The 27,701-nt window shown below is 45.7% G+C and overlaps 1 protein-coding gene across 1 annotated transcript; it reads left to right on the top strand.

Annotated features, from left to right (window-relative positions):
* Positions 1-8,538: 8,538 nt before the first annotated feature.
* Positions 8,539-23,157, top strand: CHRNA6 (cholinergic receptor nicotinic alpha 6 subunit). Its single transcript, XM_082204995.1, has 6 exons — positions 8,539-9,083; positions 12,975-13,114; positions 13,956-14,000; positions 15,207-15,316; positions 15,445-16,432; positions 21,626-23,157. The coding sequence occupies exons 1-6, from the start codon at positions 9,005-9,007 to the stop codon at positions 21,746-21,748; spliced, it is 1,485 nt and encodes a 494-aa protein (XP_082061121.1). The 5' UTR covers positions 8,539-9,004; the 3' UTR covers positions 21,749-23,157.
* The last annotated feature ends 4,544 nt before the right edge of the window (positions 23,158-27,701 follow it).

Raw genomic sequence — 27,701 nt, 5'->3', positions numbered from 1 at the left:
TTTCTAAGAGTACACATTAAAGATATCAGCAAGACGCCCTACTGGGATTCAGCAGAGTTTAATTTTTAATGATGTGTAATAGATCGGCTTCAGCTTCAGTACAAAGAAACATTCACAAAAAGCATCCCAAGTTGTCATTATCAACGATACAAATAGAAAACGCATTGAAGTCTGCTGGAGTGTTGTTAGCCCACCTCTCAATGCATATTACAATAAAAGATCTTGCTGTTCTTGGGAACATGTTGTGTTCTGTTCCTGGTGTAGAACCTCAGCCCTACTTATTTATTATTTTAAGGCATCTCAACACAAAGGCTCCCCAAGGCAGCTTTCAAACTGTAAAACAAAAAGAAAATGAACCAAAATGCGCAGTTACAATTTAAACTGTTAAAGTCAGCAGCATAAAAGCAAGACCCAAAGGGATCTAAACTATTTTTTGCTAAAAGTAAAACAGCCACTATCCATCATCTAAAAGAGAGGGGTGCAGACACCAGGCAACTATGTCCAGGGATGGCATTTAAGCAGTCAAGGGGCCACAGTAAAAAAGGCCCTGTCACTGGTAATACACAGGTAACATCTGAAAATGGCGAAACACAGAACAGTTAGAACATACAAAAGTGCCTTCCACCAGGCTTTCAGAGAGAAATATTTCTCAGTCCTACCTGTGAATTAAGCATTAATAATGAGAAAGTGTGGTCTTTCAGATGACACGGGTCCCAAGTCATTTGGTGGCTTGTCCTAACTCAGAAGGAAGTCCCAATGAGTTCAATGGAGCTTAGTTCCCAATAGGTCCACCCTAGGTAATGTTTTAAATTACTGAGTCACAGGGTAGAGTCTTAACCTCTGCCTCTCTAATCTACAACCAAAATAAAGGCTAAGTTCCTGTAACTGCATTTGTTCACATTCACCCTCCATTATTCTTGCCTCTCTCTTCCTTCTCTTCCCCATCTATTTAAATGGCCAGGTAACTTAAGGTTGCAAGCTCACAACCTGGAGAATGTGTGCATGCAAAGGATTCCAATCATTATATGCACCGTGTAGCAACACAAAGATATATATGTGATCCCCTGTGATGAGTGATTGGTACAGTCTAGGTCAGGGGTCGGCAACCCACGGCTCCGGAGCCGCATGTGGCTCTTTTACACCTTTGCCGCGGCTCCGGGGCAGATACTAGCGAGGGGAGGAGGCGCATTGTGCACCCCAACACTCACCACTGTGGCGGGCGCTGTACTGGCTGTGACATCGCATGGGGCGGTGTGTGCATTAGTCACACACCGTCCTGACGTCACCTTCCCACCCACTGTCAGATCGGAGGGCAGCGGCGCGCATGCAATGGTTTTGCGGCTCCCAGTTTTTTTCCTTCGGAAACGGGTCCAAGTGGCTCTTTTTGTCTTAAAGGTTGCAGACCCCTGGTCTAGGTGAAGTAAAAAACCAAAAACAAAAATTAAATAGTTGAATGCTGTTGACAATCCAGGTTCTCTGTGCTAAATGCCACTGAATACCATGGTGGTTTTCTGCTGTGCTGTGTGTCAGATCAGAGCTAATGAGCTAATCTCCTGCAGGTTTCTGTTAGCCTGTCAGAAGTAGCTAGCAAAAGTTGCATATCTCTGAATTTGTTTCTCTTCCATCCCCAATTACTATCACTATTCAATAAGAGAAAATAGCAAGCTGGACTGTGCATCAGTAGTTCTGCCTAAGTTAAGATGGATAGTCACAGATTTGGTGCTGAGGAACCCCAAGATGTTAGTGCTGGGGGACCTCAACATTCATGCAGAGACTGCCTTGACAGGGCTGGCTCAAGACTTCATGAACTGGACAGGAGGAAGGGAAACCAAGAGTGAGGGATTTTACTCAAACCTCTTTGTCAGGGTCTGATCACTTCCTGCTGACTACTAGACTCACAGCAAGTGTGGGGAGTCCAGTTAGGATAGCCTATGCCGGGAGGCTTATGAAATCCACAGAGTCTTGGAGAGGCCTTGGGGAGTTTCTGATTGGCATGGCTGGCACCACTGTTGATGCCCGGGTCATTCTGCGAAATACATTGGTGAACTGGGCGGTTGCTGTAGTTGCTCCTAAGCACTATCTTCCACTGAACAGAGCCTGTTCAGCTCCTTGGTGTTCAGAAGACATGAGGGCAATGAAACAAACAGCAAGATGGGAAGAGCTCCAGTGAATCTGAACACTAATCAGAGCTCATTATCAAGCCTTCTTAGTGGCTGTGATGACAGCAAAGAAGCAGATCTGTTCTGACACCATTGCATCCTCACAGTGCCATCCAGTGGAACTTGTCCAGATAGTTTGAGCTCTTCTGCAGTCTGGCCCATCTGGTGATGCTAATGAACTCTCAGAAGCCTGCTGGGACATGTCTGTACAGCAATTTGAGGATAACATTTCTCACATTCACCATGGCTTGGAAACAAAGTCCATCTATGAAAGTGTCCATAATTCCTTCTGGTGATGTTGGGTGAATTTTCATTTTTGAAGTCTGAAGATGTGGACAAATTGCTCAGAGAAGTGTGGCTCACGTCCTATCTGCTCCACCCATGCCCCTTTGGCACGTTACATCAAGTAGGTAGAGACTGTCCATCTGCCTTTAAAGGTAAAGGTAAAGGGACCCCTGACCATTAGGTACAGTCATGGCCGACTCTGGGGTTGCAGAGCTCATCTCGCTTCATTGGCCGAGGGAGCCGGCGTACAGCTTCCGGGTCATGTGGCCAGCGTGACTAAGCCGCTTCTGGTGAACCAGAGCAGTGCACGGAAACGCAGTTTACCTTCCCGCCAGAGTGGTACCTATTTATCTACTTGTACTTTGACGTGCTTTTGAACTGCCAGGTTGGCAGGAGCAGGGACCGAGCAACGGGAGCTCACGCCGTTGTGGGGATTCAATCCGCCGACCTTTTGATCGGCAAGTCCTAGGCTCTGTGGTTTAACCCACAGCGCCACCCGTGTCCCACCATCTGCCTTTAGGAGCAGGTAAACGTCTCCTTGAGGGAAGAAACAGTCCCATCTGCTTTAAAAGAGGCAGCAAATTGACTTGCTTGATGAAATCTACCCTGAACCCAGAAGATCTTAATAATTCAGTCAGTTGCTAACATGACAGGCAAATTCCCTGGCAAATTGGTACAACAAAGCATGGCAAAGACCACTTGTGGAAAAATTTAATAATAAAATAAAACTGGCACAAGGTTTGAAGCACACATTCTTATTTGTAATTGAATGGTACAGCTTTAAAAAAATGAAAATAGAGCACTCCCCTTACATTATAAAATGTTTTAGTTAACTTAAACTATTTGTTGCCTTAAATGAAAATAAGTAGTCTGGGATAAGAACTTATATCATGCATTTGTGATTTTGCATGTGTTGCCTAAACACCAGCTTCTGTGATAGGATTTTTATTATGTTGTTACGTGTGAAAGAATTTAATGAGGGGGTGGAATTAAGGGAAAGGATGGAGATGAGTTGCAATAGCACTGATCCTTGTGTAGGCACAACTTAGTCAAATACAGCCCTGCTTCTCAAATAGCCTACCTCGTAATATTGTCTGCAATCTTAAACTCCTTGGTGAAAGTGTGGGGATTCTAATCTGAAAAGCCATAATAGCAAACACGGAATACTGTGCGCAGACAATTTGTGACGTCTGGTATGTTGGTGACTTTTCAGTGGGTGTTCTTGTCAGTGTCACCCCCGAGAGATCTACATTGGCATGTCTGGTCATCTGACATTCGGATTACCTGAGCTCTGCATTTCCTAATTCATATAGAGTTAGCTTTGTTTGTTGTTTGCTTTCCCCTGGCCCTCAGCTATCAAAGGTTATTGCCCCAGCTGCTCTGCACTTACATAATGCCCAGCAGAACGCTGCTCCGCTCTCTCTGATTATGGATTAGTGTAATAATAATTGTGCATGCAAGACTGTAACAGCTGTGTGCTTTCCAGGGCTAGCACAGATTTCCTGCCTTGTTTTAAAACTACCTAGCAAAGCCTTGTAATCTGCCAGCTCCTCACAAACTGCCGCCCCATCACAGTGGTCCAGCAACTTAAAGGGGAAGAACATTCATGTGGCATCTACACCCCCTGTAGCAGGACACCTTGGGCAGATTACATATATATGATATATCTGCAGACCCTCCAAGCGCCCCTGTTTTCCAGGGACAGCCCTGGATTTACAGAAGCCGCCCCGGTTTCTGATTTGATCCCAGAATGTCCCGCTTTTCCTTAGGACGTCCCTATTTTCATTTGAGAAATGTTGGAGGGTGTGGAGTTATTCAACCCCTGAGACATCTGGAGGCAGCCCTGTTTAGGGAAGGTTTCAAATGTTTAATGTTGTATTGTATTTTTATATACAGTGGTACCTCAGGTTAAGAACTTAATTCGTTCCAGAGGTCCATTCTTAACCTGAAATTGTTCTTAACCTGAGGCACCACTTTAGCTAATGGGGCCTCCCACTGCTGCTGCTGCGCCGCCGGAGTACAATTTCTGTTCTCATCCTAAAGCAAAGTTCTTAACCCAAGGTACTATTTCTGGGTTAGCGGAGTCTATAACCTGAAGCGTATGTAACCTGAGGTACCACTGTATGCTGGAAGCCATCCAGATTGGCTGGGGCAACCCAATCAGATGGCCAAGGTATAAATATCGTTGTTGTTGTTGTTCCTGCTGCTGCTGAATAGGTTGCCCCTATTTTCATCAGAGAAATGTTGGAGGGTATGCATCTGCCCCAAACATAACCTGGTCAGGGGTACAAAATAAGACTTGAATGTCATGCTCAATATTAAATCAGAGGCAAGCAATATGATGCCCTCTGGATGTTGTGTAGATGACTACTGCCTCTGTCCTTGTCAGTATGGCCAGCAGCCCAGGATGGTAGGAGTTGAAGTCTGCTGCATCTGGAGGCGTTGTGGCTGTTCACTGTGTTAAATTAGGCGATGCTTTCTTCTGAGCTTGGAACAATCATATGTTCTCATTGATATATCTACTGCATACGACACAGCAGTAGATATATCAGCTTGTGGGAGCAGCCTGATGAGTGGCCTTTTCCCCAGGTTGTTCTTCTTGCAGCAGCTTCATGCACACTCTCCAGGTGGAGCCGCCATGTATGAGGCCTCCAAATGAACGATACCCAGGTGTAGTTCCAGCATGCTTACTTACATGACCACGAGCACATAGCCCAGGAAAAGCCAACGGGGCGGCCTCCAGATATTTTGGACTAAAACTGTAACAGCCCCACCCGGTCAGTCTTTAGGCATGATGGGAATTCTAGTCCACAACATCAGATGGAGATATAACAAGATGTTGGCTACCCCTTCCATAGCTCTTGCATACTTCTAGTGCAACACTGATGCTGAGATGCCACTTTTGAGAAGCAGAGCCTCCGCACATGAGATTGCCATAGATCCCATGACCTTGCCAACCATGCATAGAGCTGGTCCTCACAAATGCTAGAATTGCTTCCTGGCTGCAACCTCCTAAGGGCTCTTACATCATGAATTGGTGCCTGGAGACTCAATAAGTTAAGTGACTTTCAGTGAGGGGAAACACTGGGTCTTATGAATTGTGATGATGGTGCAAGTTATGGGCTGTAGCTATTTGATCCACGAGGACTCGTGTTGTTGTTTTTTTGCAACTGCAGTAATAGCCATACCTAGCATTTCTACCTTGTGTTTTAAGTGTCCCTTCCACAAGGTAGGCCAGTGTTTACAACCCTCGATATTGCCGATGTTGTGGCTGAGGCTGAAGCATAAGCCCTTACCAGACATGAGTCTGTGTAGGAATTAATTATACCACACTGCAGTGGTATAGTTAGGTAATTCCAGACTCCGGACTTAGGCTCTGGGAATTGTAGCTCTGTGAGGGGAACAGGGGACTCCCAACAATTCTCAGCACCTTTAACCAACCACACTTCCCAGGATTCAGTGGGAGACGTCATGACTACAGTGGTACCTCAGGTTAAGTACTTAATTTGTTCCGGAAGCCCTTTCTTAACCTGAAACTGTTCTTAACCTGAAGCACCACTTTAGCTAATGGGGCCTCCTGCTGCCGCCGCGCCGCAGGAGCACGATTTCTGTTCTCATTCTGAAGCAACGTTCTTAACCCGAAGCACTATTTCTGGGTTAGTGGAGTGTGTAACCTGAAGCGTATGTGACCTGAAGCGTATGTAACCTGAGGTAGCACTGTATTTAAAGTGGTATGATACTGCTGTAAATGTATCGTGTAGATGGGGCCTTTAATAGTCTTACAGCACCCCACCTCTTTAGATAGAAATATGTTTTTCTCCACTTGCAAATCGAAATGTAGTGAGCCACCCTTGAGGCATTTGGGCTCTAAGCCTACTCATTCTGCTAAGTAAGTGCCTGCTCCAAAGTCCTACCCTGATGACATCACTGTTGTGGTGACGGCTCTGCCCCTACACCCACACACCATGTTCTCCATGTTAGTTTTATTGAAACCATGCTACAAGCGGGCACCTGTCTATTCATAGGCATTCCTGTGTGCATTCCTGCCTAGACTCTCTTTTCAGACACTGGGCTTGTTCATATGCTACACTGAACACAGGCACAAGCTGTCTCTACTGCACATGTACAAGTGCTTTTGTGGAAAGGTGTACACCTGCTGATTTATACACAGGGTGTACACAGAGACCATACCCTCCAATATTTCTCTGATGAAAATAGGGATGTCCCATTTCATAATGATAATTTTACCATTTATACCCCACAGATCTTACTGGGTTACCTCTAGTTAGCTTCCAACATATATACAGTGGTGCCTCGCAAGACGAAAAGAATCCGTTCTGCGGTTTTTTCGTCTTGCAAAGCAAGCCCATTAGCGGTTTAGCAGATTAGCGCTATTAGTGGCTTAGCGGGCTTAGCGGATCAGCTGATAAGCGGCTTAGCGGATCAGCTGATAAGCGGCTTAGCGGATCAGCTGTTAAGCGGCTTAGCGGTTTAGGATCAGCTGATAAGCGGCTTAGTGGCTTGGGGAAAGGGGGGGAAACCCCGCAGGAACTCGCAATACATTTTCGTCTTGTGAAGCAAGCCCATAGGAAATTCGTTTTGCGAAGCACCTCCAAAACGGAAAACCCTTTCGTCTAGCGGGTTTTCCGTCTTGCGAGGCATTCGTCTTGCGGGGCACCACTGTAAAAACATAATAAAACATTAAACATTAAAAAAACCTTCCCTATACAGGGTTACCTTCAGACAGCTTAGGGGGTCAGATAACTCCATACCCTTCAACATTTCTCGAATGGAAATCGGAATGTACTAGGGAAAAGTGGGACATTCCGGAATCAAATCAGAAACCAAGACAGCTGCTGTAAATCTGGGACTGGAAAATCTGGAAAATAGGGACACTTGGAGGGTCTGAGAGACAGTATGTTCATTGAAGGTCACATGTGAATAACTGTACAATGTACCACTTGTGTATGGGTTGTATATGGCAGTGTTTCCCAACCGGTGTTCCGTGGCACACTAGTGTGCCGTGAGACACCGGCTGGTGTGCCGTGGGAGGGAGGCGGGCGAGTCGGGCGGCGAGAGGCCGCGGCGGCGAGGATCCGCGTCGAGCCGGGGGCGGCTCCGCGGTGGTGGTGCCGAGCGGCGGGGCAGCGCGCGCGACAGCGGAGGAGGAGGAGGCCGGCATGTCCGGGCAGCAGCAGCAACAGCAGCAGCAGCAACTCCCGGCGACGGCTCCTCCTCCGCCCGCTATCGCCGCCACCACCACAACAGCCGCCGCCTCAGCTGCCGCCGTCCCTCAGTCCCTCGCTCTGCTGCCTCCTCCCACCCCGGCAAGGGGAAGGGAAAAAACGTTCACTTTTGTGCGTCCCTCCCGGCATGACGCTGCGCGCTGACGTCACGGGGCGGGGCTTTAATGGTGGTGTGCCGCGAGATTTTTTTCCGGTAAACAGGTGTGCCGTTGCCCAAAAACGTTTGGGAAACACTGGTATATGGAATGTGGACCTCCCTACGGAGATGAACCATGAGGGTCACCATCTACAACATCAAACCCCCCACCTATGCACATTCATTTGTATGCATAGTTTCTGGAAAAAGATGCAGCCTAAAGCCATTCTTTGAGTTTGTCATGGGAGTGGCCTTTGAATGAGAGACTTCCTGCTCTGAGCCACCATACCAACTGAGCTCTCATGAAACTCATCCAGCCAGGGTCTTATTGGCGGGAACAGGACCAAATATTAACAATATGATAAAAACAGCACCAACATAACAAATGAAAAATAGATGACCCCCACAAAGGTGCCAGGTACATGGCTTTTAAAACAGCCACTCAGTATGCAGATATTAAGCAGATGTAGGAATTGTACAAATATTTGACAAAATAGCCAAAGCCATTACAAAAAATAAAATACACAAAGCAGAAATGTGACAGGCAGAAATGGAAGCAGGTGTAGTTTTTCTCCATCTCCTCAATCTCCCTGTTGGGAAAAGCTACCCTTCCTTCCATTTCTGCCTGCCACATCTGCATCAGCACAGAAACTGAGCCAGCGCTAAAGTTGGCAACCTGGTTTGAGCCACACACTGCCCACCATATCTCCGCAGCTAAAATGAAACACCGGGGAGTTTTAAAAGGTAGATTCCTGAGTCAGATCAACACTGCAGCACTGCACAAGTCTCCGAGCCGTACTTGGGAACTGCCTTCTGCACTATGCAGCCAGTCTCTGCTGTGCAGTCCTCTCTCTCTCTCTCTCTCTCTCTCTCTTTCACACATCACACACACACACACACACTTTTGTGAAATGTGAGGAGTCACCTGATGTCCGTCAATGTTGTCTTCTCTTAAAGAGCAGGCAGTAAAACTCTTCCTTCTATGGAAGATTCCCTCCCTCTCTCAAAGGATGGCACGTTTATTTAAAACCATCGTCTGTGTATGGCTGCAGCTTGGGGTGCTAAACTGAACTACTTATTGCAGCACTGAAGATCTGAGGTACTTATTCACCTCCCCATCATCTTCTTCTTTCTTTCTTTCCTCTCTTGGAAGAAAGAGCATCTGTGCTTGTCGGACAATGCTTTCTCAGAAATGCTTGGGGTTTCTTTATTTCACTTTCTATCTGTGGGCAAACGTGTTATTCATCCTCCTTCAAGGTAAGTTGCTTTTATCTTGTGTCTCTCTCCTCACCCCCCAGCCTGCCCTATATTTCTCTTTAGACATTTATAATGCTGGTGATTAATCCTTTTGAATCCAGCTCAAAAGAAAAGATTGTTGTATGCGTGCTTTTTATTATTTGGGATGCTAGGTAGGTGACCCAAATACTTGGTTAAAGAGGCAGCTGTATTTATGAATGCAAAGTATGAGGTTTCTATATTCTATAATCTAGTTTAATTGAAGTGGGGGAGATGTATCTATCTGGAAATAAGTTTGTTTATTTGTTATTTAATGTTACACTTCTACCCCCATCTTTTCTTCAAGGTGGGGTACACACTCTTATCTTCACAACAACCCTGTGAGGGTTAGGCAGAGATCCTGTCGCAAAACACCAAACACAAGTGGCTATTTCAAAAGACGAAGTGGTTTTGTTTTGCGAGGGATTCTTGGCCTCTGTTTCTTCCACACAGACTGAACATAGGAATCTAATCATTTGTTCATTTAGTTCAGTATTGCCAGCACTGGCTGACAGCTGCTCTCCAGGGTTTCACTCAGGGGACACTGCCGGAAGATGGTAGGGGTTGAACCCTGACCTTCTACACACAAACCAGATGTTCTAACTACTAAGCTGCTGCTGGAGAGGTGCAAGCCTATGCACACCTCCTTGAGAGTAAACTCTATTAAACTCAGCAGAACTTATCTTTGTGCAAGGCTGTGTAGCATCTGGCTGCAAATGGCACTTTGTGGATTGGGGCCACCTGGCAAGAGAAAAGGGAGGACAAGGACCAAGAAACAACCCAGAGGGATTCTCATACCAAAGTGCTACAGTTTCTTCGCAAACTGTTGTCGAGTCATGCTTGCTAAAATATGCAAGGCCCTTTTTTTGAGGCTGAATTTAAGAGGAAGATCAATGCCATTCTCTCAGTTAGGGTAGCCCGATCTTGCTTCTCTGCCTTTAACAAAAACAGCGATGTGCACAAAAATTATCCTGGCGAACCTGGCAATGAAATGGGTAATGGAAAAGACTTTGCCTGCTTAATTTGATCAAGTCGGGCTGCTGTTGAAAACTTAGGAGCAAGACTGGGTTTTTTTTAAAAGCAACACTGAAATGTCAGCAAACCCACTTACAACTCATGCTTGTTAGCCAACAATTCCCAAACTTTTGTTTTGTTTTGTTTTGTTTTGTTACAGAGGCTGAGATTCAAGAAGTTGAGTTGTCAGCTTTCCCACCACCCTCTCAAAAAATGTTATTTGTCTTTAACAGCAGCTTCTTCTCCTCCAGACTATACCTCGGGTTACGAACGCTGTGGGTTGCCCGTTTTCAGGTTGTGGACCATGCCAAACCTGGAAGTAACCCGTTCTGGTACAGAACGGGTTACTTCCAGGTTTCGGTGCTCGTGCATGCGCAGAAGCACAAAATGGCATCATGCGCATGTGCAGAAGCGCTGACTCACATCACGCGCATGTGCAGACACAGCGCTTCAGGCTGCAAACGCTGCGGGTTGCAAACGTGCCTCCCGCACGGATGATCACGTTCGTAACCCGAGGTATGACTGTACTTGCCAATTGACCCCCAAAATGTCTGGCCTGCTGCTGTGTCTTCCAAAGTACCATAATGTACAGAAACCAGCAGGTGAAGCTTTTCTCAGCATGGAGATAGGCATTAACCCTTTTCAGATATGGTATTAACATGCTGAGGGGCAGTGAGGCAGCATTATATGGGCACCTAACTTCAATGCATACAGTTATAGGGGCAGAAGCACTTTCAGACCTTCTAAGGATTTACATAGAGGCCAGATACAAGCATCCTTACTCTCCCTCACCATTCATTCATATAACATCTGAATAAAGTTAGTCTCACTTGCTAATATGATGATAGCTGCCTCTTGTGGGTTTTTTTCCCTAAATGGAAAGGTGGGGTGGGTGTTTCCCAAATAAATAATGTTACAAAAGTTGGGTGCCTCCCCCTCTCTCTCTGCCAAGTGGTGGCAAGAGACCATGAGGTTCCAGGCCCAGGATCTGTGGTCCTTTGGAAAACTAAGACATGGCGGAGACTGCCGTAGCTTTAAGAAATATGGTTTATTCGCCAATTTGCACCTTCAGTCTGCATGGAGGGAGTCCGGATCTTACAGCATGGTCATTTCAAGAGGGACTTGTGGCCTTCAGCCAGCCTGCCCAAGATGGATCCCAGTCCTTCTTCCTTCTTCTTCTTCTTCCCAACAACTCTTGCTCAAAACTCTCTTTTCCTGTCACCTCACACCCAGTTACCTTGGCAACATTCCAAACCCCCAGTCTCTGCTCACACTTCATGGCAAAGGGGAAGGGCAGTTCTCTTGCATTGCCAATGGCTCTCAATAGCCCTTCATGGCCCTAGCTTGACCAAGTCATTTTGCACAGGCTAGCCCAGTAATTCCTCTGAAGCTTGTATTTCTCCCTTCACCTCCCAAATGGTCAATAAATAATATTCCTGATAAAGGCACAGGAGCCAGTGCCAGTAGAGCAGTTGGCTCTCCCATTTGCAAGTGAAGGAGGTGTTCCTTCAGTTACACAGGCCTTGAGGCATGTAGGGCTTTAAGGATAAGGCTGGATCGATGTGCGCTCCCAGACTGACACCGATCCATGAGAAGGAGTGCAAACCTATCCAGGACAGGTTGCCCACCATCGCACCAAACAAACGAAACCACCCAATATGCAACAGCATTGGATGATACCACTTTTGAGCAATCCATAGGCATGTGTGAACCCCAGGCAGTGCCGGATTTACGTATAAGCTAAACAAGCTATAGCTTAGGGCCCCACTCTCTTGGGAGCCCCCCAAAAACTTAAAGGAAAAAAAACTGGATGTACATTCCCAAAATATAAGATTAAAAAACAAATAAACTAAAAAACAAATAAACATACAGCAACAGTGTTTTGTGTTGTGTAGGCTCCTGTGATGTAAGTAATGGGCCCCCCTGCCAGCCTGCTCCCTAAAATATCACTGGTTTGCTCATTTCCATATCAATTACTTTTTGTTATGTGCAAATGGCTTTAGATACGTATTACGTCCATAAATTACCATATAGCATATATTCAACACAAAAACAGCAACAATTTGTTGTTGGCAAAGGACAGCTGGACATATAATGGGCCCCATTACCTTCAGTAGCTTAAAAGTAATGGGACCCCTGACCATTAGATCCAGTCATGGCCGACTCTGGGGTTGCGGCGCTCATCTCGCTTTATTGGCTGAGGGAGCCGGCGTACAGCTTCCGGGTCATGTGGCCAGCATGACTAAGCCGCTTCTGGCGAAACCAGAGGAGTGCACGGAAACACCGTTTACCTTCCCGCCAGAGTGGTACCTATTTATCTACTTGCACTTTGACATGCTTTCGAATTGCTAGGTTGGCAGGAGCAGGGACCAAGCAACGGGAGCTCACCCCGTCGCGGGGATTCGAACCACCGACCTTCTGATCGGCAAGCCCTAGGCTCTGTGGTTTAACCCACAGCGCCACCCGCGTCCCTCAATAGCTTAGGGCCTCATCAAACCTAAATCCGGCCCTGACCCCAGGCCACAGTTTAGCCAACCACGCCCATTGTGTTGCCAGTGTTATCGATCGTGATACTGCCACGCGTATGAATCCTTGGCCAGCTCTATTGCTGTGCATCCAGTTGTGTTTGTATGTAAGAGACAGGTGCTCGCCAGAACCAAATCTCTCTGCTGCAGAATAATTCAGTGGCTTATCAGGCATTAATTCAGCATGCAGAAGTTGGTATTGTGATGTGATTAAAACCTTTAAAAGGTATGAATGAATATTCAAATGTCTGGAGGCTTATCTTTTATTATTATTCCATTTTCTTGCCCCGTGTTCAGTGACTTCTTCCTTCTGCTATTTCCTTTTCTTCCCTAGATGGCTTGGCATGCAAATCTGAAGAAAGGCTGTTTCACAAACTCTTCTCCCGTTACAACCAGTACATCAGACCTGTGGAAAACGTGTCAGATCCAGTTACAGTGTATTTTGAAGTGGCAATTACACAGCTTGCAAATGTGGTAAGGCTAACTGTGCAGTGCCAGCCAGATAGTGAGGCGCTGTGCAATCCAAACCTCCTGGTCATAGAAGACGCACCCTTACTTTTGAACTCAAAATCACTTTTTCAGTAATGGAAGTCTAGGTTTGTGTGGATCTAGATGTCAGTTCACTCCCTGGGAGCTGATGCATCCACTCGCCCCTTACATCTCGGTCTGGCCTTGTCTCTTTCCAATCAGCCTCTGCCGAGAGCCAGCAATCCTGCTGCGTCTCTGTGTCGTGTCTGATTGGCTCATTCAGTCACTTCATTGTGGAGACATTGTGTCTCTGTATGAGTCAATGTATTGGCCTTCCTTCCAATAAGTATAGCTTTGTGGTATATGGGGTGTTAGAGGAGGAGGAGTACCTCTGGGGGGGACACAATGTGAGAGCCAGTGTGGTGTAGTGGTTAGGAGCGGTGGACTTGTAATCTGGTGAACCAGGTTCACATCTCCGCTCCTCCACATGCAGCTGCTGGGTGACCTTGGGCCAGTCACACTTCTCTGAAGTCTCTCAGCCTTACTCACCTCACAGAGTGTTTGTTGTGGGGGAGGAAGGGAAAGGAGATTGTTAGCCGCTTTGAGACTCCTGAAGGGGAGTGAAAGGCGGGATATCAAGTCCAAACTCTTCTTCTTCTTGATAATAGACCTACCCTCCACAAATGTGCCTGATCTCTCCTGGGCTGTTGTTCTGCCTGCAGTCAGGAGGGCCCATAGAAGCCTCTGAGATTGCCTCCCATACCCCTGTCTGCACCCTAAGGGACTGTGTGAAGCAGCCCCATGACACAACTGTAGGAGTAAATCATTTGCCCTCTTCTGTCTCTAGGATGAAGTCAATCAGATTATGGAAACCAATCTATGGCTGCGACATGTAAGTGGATATTTGTGCGCTAGGGTGTATTTCACAATAGCGTTGGGCTTCAAAGTTATGGTTGGGATGGCTCCAAAACAGTTCCTGGCATAAGGAAGCAGGAATCTATTGTGAGGGTGGATCTTGTTGTCACAACATCAATAGTATAACCACTCATGGATTACTGTGGTCTTTATTATTATCACTATTATTTTGGTTTATTACCCGTCCTACACCCAAGGGTCCCAGGATGAGTTACAAAAATTTGACATACAGTCTGTGAGCCACTCTGAGTTCTTATGATGAAGGGAGGTATATTAATCTAATTTATTATTATTATTATTATTATTATTATTATTATTATTATTATTAACTGGTTTTATTATGTATGGTATATCTTTGTACACTGCTTAGACACTATGGTATAAAGTGGTATATAAATTATTAAAATAGTATAAAAATATATGAAGCTATTCTATTCTATCTTCATAACAATAATAATATAATTTATTGTTTACACCCCGCCCATCTGGCTTCCCCAGCCACTTTGGGTGGCTCCCAACAGAATATTAAAAACATGAGAAAACGTCAAACATAAAAAACTTCCCTAAACAGGGTTGCCTTCAGATGTCTTCAAAAAGTCAGACAGTTGTTTATTTCCTTGACATCTGATGGGTGCGCGTTCCACAGGGCGGGTGCCACTGCTGAGAAGGCCCTCTGCCTGGTTGTCTAACACTGTTGTCTAAGGCAATACAGTGACATTCATGTTCAAGTGGTGTTTGAGCAGAAGAAGAGCTTGCTGGATCAGGTCACTGGCTCATCAAGTCTAGCATCTTGTTCTCATGGTGGCCAACCAGATGCCTGTGGGGACACCGAAAGCAGGACCTAAGTGCAGCAGCACTTGGCCCACCTGTGATTCCCAGCAAATGGCATTCAGAGACAGTGGAGGTAGAGCATAGCCATCATGCCCAAAATCCAATCTCAAACATAGCCATCATGCCCAAAATCCAATCTCAAACATAGCCAGCATGCCCAAAATCCAATCTCAAACATAGCCATCATACCCAAAATCCAATCTCAAACATAGCCATCATGCCCAAAATCCAATCTTGCTAAACAAAGAGGCTTTGGGTGAAGGAAAAAATATCAACAAAAGCCCCAAAAATCAAGCTGCAGGTGCAGGGTGAATTTTCTAGGATCCAAAAACTAGTTTTTTCTCTCTTTTAGATTTGGAACGACTACAAACTGCGGTGGAATCCAATGGAATACGAAGGGATTGAGTTTATCCGTGTGCCAGCGGATAAAATATGGAAACCTGATATTGTCTTATACAACAAGTATGAACTCTAGTTCCTCATCATTTTACAGCTTTTAAAAAATATATATATAATCAAAACCAAACCAAATCCTTCTGTATTAATATTGCATGGTACAACTTAAGACTGCCTTGTGTTTGCATTTCCAGTGCCGTTGGAGATTTCCAGGTCGAAGGGCGAACCAAAGCTCTTCTCAAATATGATGGTACCATCACGTGGACGCCACCCGCCATCTTTAAAAGCTCCTGCCCCATGGATATTACCTTCTTCCCCTTCGATCACCAAAACTGCTCCCTGAAATTTGGGTCGTGGACTTACGACAAAGCTAAAATTGACCTTCTAATTGTTGGCTCCAAAGTGGATATGAACGACCTTTGGGAGAATAACGAATGGGAAATAGTTGATGCTTCTGGCTATAAACACGATATCAAGTACAACTGCTGTGAGGAGATCTACACCGACATAACCTACTCGTTTTATATCCGAAGGCTGCCCATGTTCTACACCATTAATCTGATCATCCCCTGCCTGTTCATTTCATTCCTGACTGTATTGGTTTTCTACCTTCCATCGGACTGTGGAGAGAAAGTGACTCTTTGCATCTCTGTCCTACTTTCTTTGACAGTGTTCCTGTTGGTAATCACAGAGACAATCCCCTCTACCTCTCTGGTAATCCCTCTGGTAGGAGAATACCTGCTGTTCACCATGATATTCGTTACTCTCTCTATCGTCGTCACAGTCTTTGTACTGAACATCCACTACAGGACTCCGATGACTCACACAATGCCCAAGTGGGTGAAAACCGTTTTCCTCCGTCTCCTGCCCAAAGTCCTGATGATGAAGAGACCCGTCCAGAAACACATTGAAGCCCAGCCTAAGAAAACCAAGAAAAATGGTGCCGCTAAATCCAGCAAGCCAAAGGCCGATGACCCAGGGGAAGCCAAAGTCTACAGCGAGCACAGATGCTGCCACTGCGACAAACCCAGTGAACCGTCCACGGGTAAGAAAAGGAGACCAAGCCACCAGTCGGCTAAATGGGGGGCTGAGCAAGCAGAATTCTCCCCTGAGGTCAAAGAAGTGATTAGCAGTGTCCAGTTCATCGCAGAAAACATGAGGAGTCAGAATGAGACCAAAGAGGTAAGCGTTCTGGTGTCTTGAGAATGAATTTGTATCTGAGAACCAGCAGCTGAGTTATGAGGTAGACCTTCCCCAACACGGTACCCTCAGGCTGTTGCTGTAACTATAACTTCCATCATGCTTGACCATCAGCCAGGGTGGCTGTGTCTGATGGGAGTTATAGTCCAACAACAGCCTGGTATTGGTCAAAAGTCCTCAAAAGTCCTCAGTATACCTGAAGGAGTGTCTCCACCCGCATCGTTCAGCCTGGACATTGAGGTCCAGATCTGAGGGCCTTCTGGTGGGTTCCCTCACTGCAGCAAATGAGGTTACAGGGAACCATGCAGAGGGCCTTCTCAGTAGTGCCGCCCGCCCTGTGGAACGCCCTCCGATCAGATGTCAAGGAAATAAAAACTACCTGACTTTTAGAAGACGTCTGAAGGCAGCCCTGTTTAGGGAAGTTTTTAATGTCTGGTGTTTTTAATATTCTGTTGGGAGCCACCCAGATGGGTGGGGTGTAAATAAATTATTATTATTATTATTGTTATCATCATCATCATCATCAATAAATTTGGGGCATAACACAAGCAATGGCAGAAGGCTCAAGACCTTGGTTGATGCCAGCCCTGGTGCCATGTAAGTTCTCAGGGCGTCAGTAAGGAAAATGGTGAAGGCCTTTTTCCAGGACAAACAGTGACACTCCCTGAAATGAAATGCAGCTCCTTCTGAGCTCTAGTATAACTCTGTAGAACTCCAGAAGAGAGGGGAAGCATTGCTAAATGGGTACATGCCCAGTGTCACACTGGCGAGCAGGCACCAATGTCAGTGAAAAGAGTAGTTCCTCAGGGGAATGCGGCTTAAGGGGTGCTGTCTCTGGGGATTCTCAATCAGGGGCCACTGGTCCAAGGGGCACCTGACTGACAGACTCTGGCTTGGCGCTGGGGCCTAGTCCTGAATTTAGAGCACCTCCACAGTTTGCACCAGTGGTGTTCCTGATCCAGGTGATTCTTAGGAACACGGGAAGCTGGCTAATGCCTGTTAGCAGAGGCACTTAAATAAATCTGATGGAGGCTGTGTACACACACAGAGAGAGAGAGAGAGAGAGAGAGAGAGAGAGAGAGAGAGAGAATCCTGGGAACAATACCAAGTCAGGCCATTGGTCCATCTAGGTCAATATTATCTATGTTGACTGGTAGCAGTTCTCCAAGGGTTCAAGTATGAGTCTTTTCCCAGACCTACCTCATAACCTCCAACATTTCTCTGATGAAAATAGGGATGTCCTATTCCATTATTATTATTATTATTATTATTATTATTATTATTATTATTATTATTATAATTTCCCCACCCATCTGACCGGGTTGCCCCAGACACTCTGGGCAGCTTCCAACATACATAAAGACATAATAAAACATTAACATTACAAAAAACTTCCCTCTGCAGAGCTGCCTTCAGATGTCTTCTAAAGGTTGTATAGTTACTTATCTCCTTGGCTCGGGGGTCGCAGAACTCAATACTCTCCAACATTTCTCCAATGAAAATAGGGATGTTCCAAGGGAAAGCGGGACATTCCAGGATCAAATCAGAAACCAGGATAGCTTCTGTAAATCTGGGACTGTGCCTGGAAAATAAGGACACCTGTTCATGCTGCGGGTTGACCCTGGGACCTTGTGTAGGTCAAGCAGACGTGCCTTGACTGAACTACAGCCCTTCCCCTTCTTCCTCAGAGTCGTGGCTGTCGCTGATTTCCAGGCTCATGTCATAACAGTAGTCTTCCAGTGTCTAAGAACTGCTGCCGCCATTTATTTTACCTCAGAGCCCTTGCTATAATATGAAGGTGCTTCCATCTCCTACCTTCCCCAGATCCCATCTGTCTTGTGTACTTAGGCTAGAAGCATTTTGGCGTTTGCCGTCTTTCTGAGAACGTGGCAGCACAACGGGGATGTTAATCTCAGTAGGATCCTTGAACAGCTGTTGTAATGTAAATAATGTAATTACTATGGGAGCTGCTGAGGGAAGAAAGCTCCCTACGGTTTCAACAGAAATGAAGACTGCACCTCAGGGAACAAGCCTGTGCTTTTATGTGGGCAGCACTGCAATGGTTATGCATACCAGGAAAGCTTTTCCATTTTAGAAAGGGAAAAGCATCTAATGCAAGTGCGAACATGTTCCCTTTTTCCCTCAGCCTTCACCCCTGGGCTCTCTGGTCCTCAGGGCTCTTGTGATCTCCCAAACACAGCCCCCCCCCTTCCCACTGAAATAAGGCTTGAAGAAGCATTCTGTTAGTGCCAATAGACTAGGCTGTGTTGTGTGCTTGATTGCAGCATGTGTGTTGTACACACAATAGTCTCTCTCTGGTTTTGCAAATGGGCCACAGGCCCAGAAAGGTTGGCAACCCCTGTTGTACTGTATTGAAGAGGGATCTGTTGAAGAGAGAGAGAGAGAATATCCTGGGAACAATACCAAGACAGGCCATTGGTCCATCTAGGACTAGGACATGGGTAGGCAAACTAAGGCCTGGGGGCCGGATCCAGCCCAATCACCTTCTAAATCTGGCCCGTGGACAGTCTGGGAATCAGTGTGTTTTTACAAGAGTAGAAGGTGTCCTTTTATTTAAAATGCATCTCTGGGTTATTTGTGGGACATAGGAATTCATTCATTTCAAAATATAGTCCGGCCCACCACAAGGTCTGATGGACAGTGGACCAGGCCCCTGCTGAAAAGTTTGCTGACCCCTGTCTAGGTCAATATTATCTATGTTGACTGGCAGCAGTTCTCCAAGGGTTCAAATATGAGTCTTTTCCTAGACCTGCCTCATAACCTCCAACATTTCTCTGATGAAAATAGGGATGTCCTATTCCATCATCATCATCATCATCATCATCATCATCATCATCATTTTATTATTTATACCCCACCCATCTGACCAGGTTGCCCCAAACACTCTGGATCTGTCCCCCTGCCTCTTCCCTGTTCCATATGGGCATAACTATTAACAAATTATTAAATAGTCTTATTAAATAGTCGCATGTCTCTCCGTCAGCCCACCTACTCTTCCAGCGCTAGCAGGAGTGAAATTGTCCACTGACTGCATTTGGCAAGCTTGCAACATTTTGCCCCAGTATGTACTTACCTGCATACTGGGATAATGCCACTTTGCCAGGCTTGAAGTGGGGAAAAAACAGTGCCTTTTTGACATCAGCAACCATTGTACCAATCTCCAGCTTCATCTCATATCTATTTGTATGTCTAGCAATCCACAAACCCAACACTAATGACAGGGGGGAAAGACTGTAGTGTTTAGCAGGTCTAGAAGAAGTGCCCATTTCAGGTTTTAGGGGTGCTTGGGCAAAGTGTCCTCAGTAAATTCCCTCCTTGGGAGCTCTCCACTTCCTTGGCACTCTTTCCACTGCCCAGTCACATGCCTCTCCCTCTAGGACCAGTTTGTACCACTTTGCAGAGGGAAAGGAAAAAGCTTGCAGCAGCTCCTCCTCCTCCTCCTCCTCCTCTATCTTCTCACTGCTTGCTCACTTTGAGCAGGCAGGTGAATAAGCAGAAGCAGCAAGAAGGTGGAGTAGCAGGTCTAGGAAGCTCTGGGATTAAGCAATCAACCACCGCCAGGAATGGGTTTCAGCAGGTCGCTGACATTGCCAATCCCTATACACTGGCCATCCTGGAAGCAAAGGATCAGGCGTGAAGATGGGCACCTAGTGATAAGCAGCAACCAGCAAAACTCCTTCTTATCATTGGGTGGGCATTTTGCTGCTAGTTAAATAACACTGTTTTGTGGGGCCATCTCTGTAAGTAAACAAACGGGAGCAACAGCTTTTAAAAATGGGACTCAGCAATTATGCTAATAGGTTTGCGTATTTAAAGGGATAAATATTTCATGCTAAGCCGGGTATCATTTTCTTTGGCATGAAGACACTGAATATGGACTTAGAAGTTCTACAGAAATGGAGGCCCTCATCCCAGGGTGGTGGTCAATCAATGTAGCCCTATTGAATTCTGTAGAGCTGTGCTGATGCAAGGGAACAAAGGAGCTGTCTTGAAAGGGAGCCAAAAGACTAACATAGGGTTGAAGTGGAGCTTTGGGGCCAAGCCTAGATTAACCATTATGCTAAGTAAGCTACAGCGTAGGGTCCCAGCCAGTTTGAGGTCTTTGACTGTAGTGGAATTACTGGAAAGCTTCCTAATGCAGGGAGAGGATGGCCATCTTCCATCTTGCTCTTTCCACTGAGCTCTTTGAAGAGTGCACTGTAATAAAACGGAACAGTACTGTACTTCCTGGAAGAGGGAAATTGACATTACTGGTAGCCCTGGGAACAAGATAACAGGCAGACATTTTATGAGCAAATGGAGGCCTGGGTCCCAAACATGGACCTTAGAGTGATTTCGTCTGTATTCCCAGTTGTCATTACCAAACAGGAGTATGGGTCTGAGTGGACTTAGCAGGAAGCATTAAAGCAGGAGGTTTTAGTCATCCATATCTCACTCAGTTGTCAAGCTGATGCCACAATAAATTAATTAATCTTGAAGGTCCTGGGGGGCTCGTTTTGTGTGCATTTAGCATTCTTCATCCAAGTGGCTCTCCAGTAAAACTAGTGGCAATCAGGTTTAAAGAGAATGTCATTTATGTATAAGTCCAGGGCTCCAAAACATGGTTCACAATCCTCTAATACACCCTTTGCCAATGTGGTACTCTCCAGATGTTTGGGGGTTACTTGTTTCCATCAACCACAGCTGAGTTGGCTGGGGCTGAGGAAAGTTGTAGTCCAAAACATCTGGAAGGCATCAGGTTAGGGAAAGCTTCCTGAAAAGGACATTGCTGTTCAGCTTCGTTTGGACCTCTAAATCATGCCCACTTTCTCTCTGCTGGTCTAAAACAGCTGAAGATGGAAGATGTCTGATACTTGCCTTAAAGAAAGTTTCCTGATACAATTATTCCAAAATGGGCATAGCATTGGTCCTGAAGTCAGCAGGGTTTCAGCTAAGCTTCTTGAATTCAGCGATACTAGGACATGTCAACACTTCACAATGCTCCAGTTTCATGCGCATCTTCACAAGACAAAAGCTGGAAAATGTCACAATTGAATGGGCAAAACAGTTCTTTCAGCAGAACCTCAAGCTGATAATGTTTTATTACCTGGGAAAAGTTGAATTGTGTCTAAATCTGGCACATTAAATATGATATGTCTTCTTGTGTGTTTACAGGTGGAAGATGACTGGAAATACGTTGCCATGGTAATTGACAGAGTGTTCCTGTGGGTGTTCATAATTCTCTGTGTATTTGGGACTGCGGGATTATTCCTACAGCCCCTGATAGCAGACACATAATTCACTGACTGTTGAAGTTTTGCTCTACGTGTACCTTTCAGTTTTATATTCAAGTCGTCCGCCTGCAGTAGAATGTCTGCTTTCACCTCAGGTCAAAAGAGCAGTGCTTTCTTCTTTATTTCTATTGGCTTTCACATTTTCCACCCTCAGGGAACCTTGTCCACATTGGCTTACTCATTGAGGAACCTTTGCACATCTGCTATGGAACCCTGGCTTGTTGTAAATGATTCTAGAGTGTGCAGCTCATTTATACCCATTGAGCACTGAGTGGGCTTATTGGCCAGCTCAACATTCTCCACTGGTGAACAAGGATTATGTTCTGGAGCACATCAACTGCTCCACTTTGGCCACACATTGCTTCTACACTATGAATGAATGGTTCCTGGTAAGCTTCTAGGGAACCTGTTTGAAAATATGTCATTAGGCAACATGCCTCATTCTCATCTATAATAAGAAGTAGATTGGATTTTTTTTTTAAGTGGCTCATTTGTAGGCTCTTGGTGCATTGTTTCTTTGAAGAAACTAGTTCAAGGTGAGCCAAACAAGAACCAGCTTGAGCAAGCATGGCTATATGATTAGGAGAACATGTTCCCAGCCATCCTATTTCCACATTTGCAGGCATTTTTCAAAATCCATTGGAGAATCCATTGGAGATGTGTCATCCATCCTCCATGAGAGCTCATCTGCACTTCCGCTTGTGCCAGTTGACCCCTTCCTTTCCAAAGGAAGAACTGCCCTTTAGTGATAGATTGGAACAAATGGCTATCTGGAGAAAACCCAAATTGCTGTTTGCTCTGATTGAGCGCTAAAGAGCAGTTCCCCCCCCCAGGGGAAAGCAGTGGGACAAGAGGAAATATTGAGGAGTCCTAACAAAATAAAATAAAGTGTGCTAGTCAGCCTAAGGAAGCTACCCACACAATATTAATTGTTTGCGACTGTTGCCTGTTTTGGAATCACATTCTTCTGTGGTTGTAAACATTGCAAAATGCTTCTGACTGGCCTAACAGGATTCTGAGACGCACTAATGGCATGATTCCTCGGAGGCGAATTATAACCACGGAGCAAAAACCAGTCACGTCTGTTTATGAGCTTTCCCTTAAATGTATGTCCATGTGCTCCTTTTTGTTATGGTTAAACTTGATATACAGAAGGAATTTTAACTTACTAATTTATTACTCTTGCCAATATTTTCTGAATACCCATTATATCATATGGGGGAAAGGGGGGAGGCTCATTCCATTCCAATTCTCCAAGCATTTGGAAGTTCCAAGAGGTGAGTTTGGTTGGTTTTATTTTAAATGAAGTCAATTTCCTGCTGATGGGAGGAGAGCCCTGAAGACTTACAGAAGCCTGCTAATTTGCAAACATGCAAAGAGAGAGTGTTGGAAGGAAGTAGACTCCTAAAGCAATTGGCAATAGTCCTGCACAGTGGCGTAGCGTGGGGGGTGCAGGGGGGGCCGGCCACACCGGGTGCAACATCTTGGGGTTAGGGTTAGGGGGCGCAAATCCACGGGTCAGGGGGTGCAAATTACTTGCCTTGCCCCGGGTGCTGACAACCCACGCTACGCCACTGGTCCTGCAAGCCCCCAAAGAGCAGCGCAGCTCAAGGAACCTTCATCATCAGCCAATGGCTGCAAATCACAGCTCACCTACTCAGGCTTGCTCTTTGTGTGCCCAAATTCAAGCTAGTTTATTCTTCCACCAGCAACATGCAAGCAGTATAGGTAGACTGTCCATTACAAGAACATCTGCAACTCTCAGCTCCCACAAAGGAAACACCACTGATCATTTCCGACTCTTAGCATGCAAACAAAAGATGGCTGCTTCAACAGCCCCTACCTGTGTATATGTCTGTGGGAAAGCAGCCCCACATTAGCTTGGTCAATGGCTAGATTCACCTATAGGGACCTATCTTTATCCTATATCCTTGGGGAATATGCATGAAGATGTTGTATAGCCAGACTAGACAGAAAGTAGATTAAGATCTACTGGCAGAACGGGGGGTGATTTGCAGTAGGATGATAACTTTTTAGAAACTCCCATTTTAAAAAAAACTAGCAACAGCAAAAAGGTGCCCCCTGCCTCCCCCCCCCCCACCTTTCAAAAGAAAGAAAGAACAATGGTTGTTATCTGGTGTGTAGTAACTCAGATGTCAATTCCATACATTATATAGGAAGGCTATCCCTCTCATGGGGTACTGTAGGTAACAGAATCATCCTGTAGGTAATTCTGCAATGGCCACTGTCCTCACCTACCACCCTGAGTGGTAGTCATTATTTTGTACCTAACTTTAACTGGCAGAGAGGGACGCAGGTGGCACAGAGCCTAGAGCTTGCCGATCAGAAGGTCGGTGGTTTGAATCCCCGTGACGGGGTGAGCTCCTGTTGCTCAGTCCCTGCTCCTGCCAACATAGCACTTCAAAAGCACATCAAAGTGCAAGTAGATAAATAGGTACAGCTCCAGTGGGAAGGTAAACAGCGCTTCCATGCGCTGCTCTGGTTTGCCAGAAGTGGCTTGGTCATGCTGGCCACATGACCCGGAAGCTGTACGCCGACTCCCTCGGCCAATAAAGCGAGATGAGCACCACAACCCCAGAGTCTTCCGTGACTGGACCTAATGGTCAGGGGTCCCTTTACCTTTACCTTTAGCTGGCAGATCTTGTGGGGGCCAGAAGAAACATGAAGTAGCTTTTGCACGCCTGAAATCCCACGATGGTTGCGCTAGACCAGTGTCGGGGACTGATAAGGAGTATAGACAGGGAACAATGTTGTGGTTTGCATCCTACACTCTGCTGATTCTTCCAGTGTAGTTAGAATGACACTAGTATCATTACTTGCTTTTGCAGGAGAAACCTGAAATATATTAAGCACGCAATAGGCATCTCTCTATATATTACACACACGGTGGCTGCAATCCAGCACAGAATTAGATATGATAACGAATGGTCTTACCCATGCCTAACAATGTGCTGAGTTTATGGTGACCGATGCAGTTCTGACTTTCATGATTTCCTCCATTCTCGGTGTTTATTGTTTTGTTTGGAATATGTTTGTATTTTTCTACAATATGTCATGTATTTAAGTAGCTTCAAATAAAAAAAATTAAAGGCAGTTTATTACGTATTCACGTTATTTAAAATAGCCATGCCGTTTTCTGCTTTAAAAGTCTAGGAACACATTCACACTAACCACTTTTTTAAAAAATGCAAGTATGGCTGAGATTCGCATCCAAAAGGCCATGCTTGCTGGGGCTGATGGAAGTTGTAGTCCAAAATATCTGGAGGGACCAGGTTGGGGAAGGATGTTATAGGATTGTGCACAGTTGGACTGGAGTGATACCTTTTCCTTAGTTCATAATCAGCCAGTGTTTTGCTGGTTCAATCAGAAAAACTATATTGTGTCAGATAACAGGATGGCTGATACCCACCCTATATGCCTTTTTCCCCCCATGGAAACTCCCTGGTTATAAATCTGGAGTACAGTGGTACATCGGGATGCGAACGGGATCCGTTCCAGAGCCCCGTTCGTATCCTGAACATAACGTAAGACGCGGCAGCACGTCTTCGCATGCGCAGGTTGTGTTTTGCCGCTCCTGCGCATGTGCGTGACATCATTTTGAGTGTCTGCGCATGCGCGAGCATCAAAACCCGGAAGTAACACGCTCCATTACTTCCAGGTCGCCGCAGAGCGCAACCCAAATGTGCTCAACTTGAAGCATATTTATCCCGAGGTATGAATGTATAATTTAGTGATATTCCATTTAAACTCCCCAGATACATTGGCCTTTCAATATATAAAATATATAGCCAGATTCCTGCTTACTTTGACCCTATCAACATGACAGTTTTATATTGCTTTTCATCACTGAGTTACGGTTTCTTCCAAAGAATCCTGGGAATTATAGGTTAGTGAGGGTGCTGAAGATGATCTAGTAGGGATCCTAGGTTGCCTGTCTCACCCTCAATGATCTATGAGGTGGTAGAATGGACTGTACCACAGTGGACTGCATGCAGGAGACACTATTTCTGAATGCCCTTCCACATATATTACATTAAGTAGCTAATTAACACCAATGGGTGAATGTGTCCAGCCTAGCTCTCTCCCCCTGCTGTGCTACTTATTTTTGCTGGAAGCAAATTTTTCTTAAGGAGCACTCAAAAATGTGGTTTCCCCCACCTGCCTTATGATGTGGTGAGGTCCATTCTCCCACCTCAGGTTTCTATCACACTGCGTGTGTAGATGGAGCCCATAATTCCCAGGCTTCTTTGGAAGAAGCTGTGGCTAAGTGTATCATGCCAATCTAAATGTAGTTCCAAGTTTAAAGCTGTAGGCCTGTGATGCCCTTTGCAGAAGAGGAATGGTAGGTCTGGAATTCCGAAGGCCATAGATATAAACTTGGATCTTAATCGCTGCAGTAACTGAGATAGATAGTGGAGCCTTCCGTTTATTCACTTACATACAGTAGGTGTGTAATCTATGCTACACATCTAGCAGGTTCATTTTATGAACTTTGAGCAGGCAGAAACATAAGACTATTGTCTCTTTTAGGAGTGACTGTGTGCAATCTGAGGTGTCAAGCTGCTGTAAGTTTTAGATTTGTTGAGGAAATTCCACAAGATGGATGATCTTAAAAATATATCTCAAGTCTCGTGACCATAAAATTAGATCAAATCATTGGTTAATCAGCCCCAGCTTTTTAATTAAATCACTGCTGATTGCTTAGAGATTTGACTTAATTAAATTAAGATGCTGTGGAAGAATTTCACACCATTTTGCTGTTTCATAGAGGCTGTTTTGAGTTAACCCTGCCCTGCTCAAGTTTTTTACTAATGTAGCTTAAGGTCCTTAAATTTATCCCAGTGGAATTTCATGTGCCCACCTACATAAGTTTCCCTCTACCTGACACCCTCCAGATGTTTAAGACGACAATTCCCATTAGCCCTGAACTTTGGCCATGCTGGGAGAGAGGTGCACAAGGTTGGAGAAGGTTGGTTGGCACCATTGAGGACCTGACTACTGGAATGTAGGGTTCACACTTTTGTGTATGGGTAGTGCTCACTGGGGACGCGGGTGGCGCTGTGGGTAAAAGCCTCAGCGCCTAGGGTTTGCCGATCGAAAGGTCGGCGGTTCGAATCCCCGCGGCGGGGTGCACTCCCGCTGCTCGGTCCCAGCGCCTGCCAACCTAGCAGTTCGAAAGCACCCCCGGGTGCAAGTAGATAAATAGGTACCGCTTACCAGCGGGAAGGTAAACGGCGTTCCGTGTGCTGCGCTGGCTCGCCAGATGCAGCTTTGTCACGCTGGCCACGTGACCCGGAAGTGTCTCTGGACAGCGCTGGCCCCCGGCCTCTTGAGTGAGATGGGCGCACAAACCCCAGAGTCTGTCAAGACTGGCCCTTTCGGGCAGGGGTACCTTTACCTTTACCTTTAGTGCTCACTGGAAGGACAGATCCTGAAGCTGAGACTCCAATACTTTGGCCACCTCATGAGAAGAGAAGACTCCCTGGAAAAGACCCTGATGTTGAAAAAGATGGAGGGCACAGGAAGAAGGGGACGACAGAGGACGAGATGGTTGGATAGTGTTCTTGAAGCTACCAGGATGAGTTTGACTAAACTGCGGGAGGCAGTGGAAGACAGGAGTGCCTGGCGTGCTCTGGTCCATGGGGTCACGAAGAGTCGGACACGACTAAACGACTAAACAACAATAACAATGCCTGACTGATGGCTGCCATGTTTTATTTACCCTGCTGCTGTTGCCTATTATGCTTCATGTTACTGTGTGGGGTGTTGTTGTTTCACAGCTAACAGTTATTTCACAAAATGTCGGCCCCTTTGCTTATTGTAACGCAAAGAAAAGCAGGATGTGCATATATTTCATCCAGGATTCTGCACACAGTTTCTTCTAAGCACTGTGAAATTAGAGGCGGCATCTGAAATTGAACATTAGATATCAAAAG

This window comes from Podarcis vaucheri (genome assembly GCF_965113315.1).
Source record: "Podarcis vaucheri genome assembly, chromosome: 17".
Classification (NCBI taxonomy): domain Eukaryota; kingdom Metazoa; phylum Chordata; class Lepidosauria; order Squamata; family Lacertidae; genus Podarcis; species Podarcis vaucheri.
Note: the sequence above shows the minus strand (reverse complement) of the source record. Positions and strands in the feature narration are given on the sequence as shown.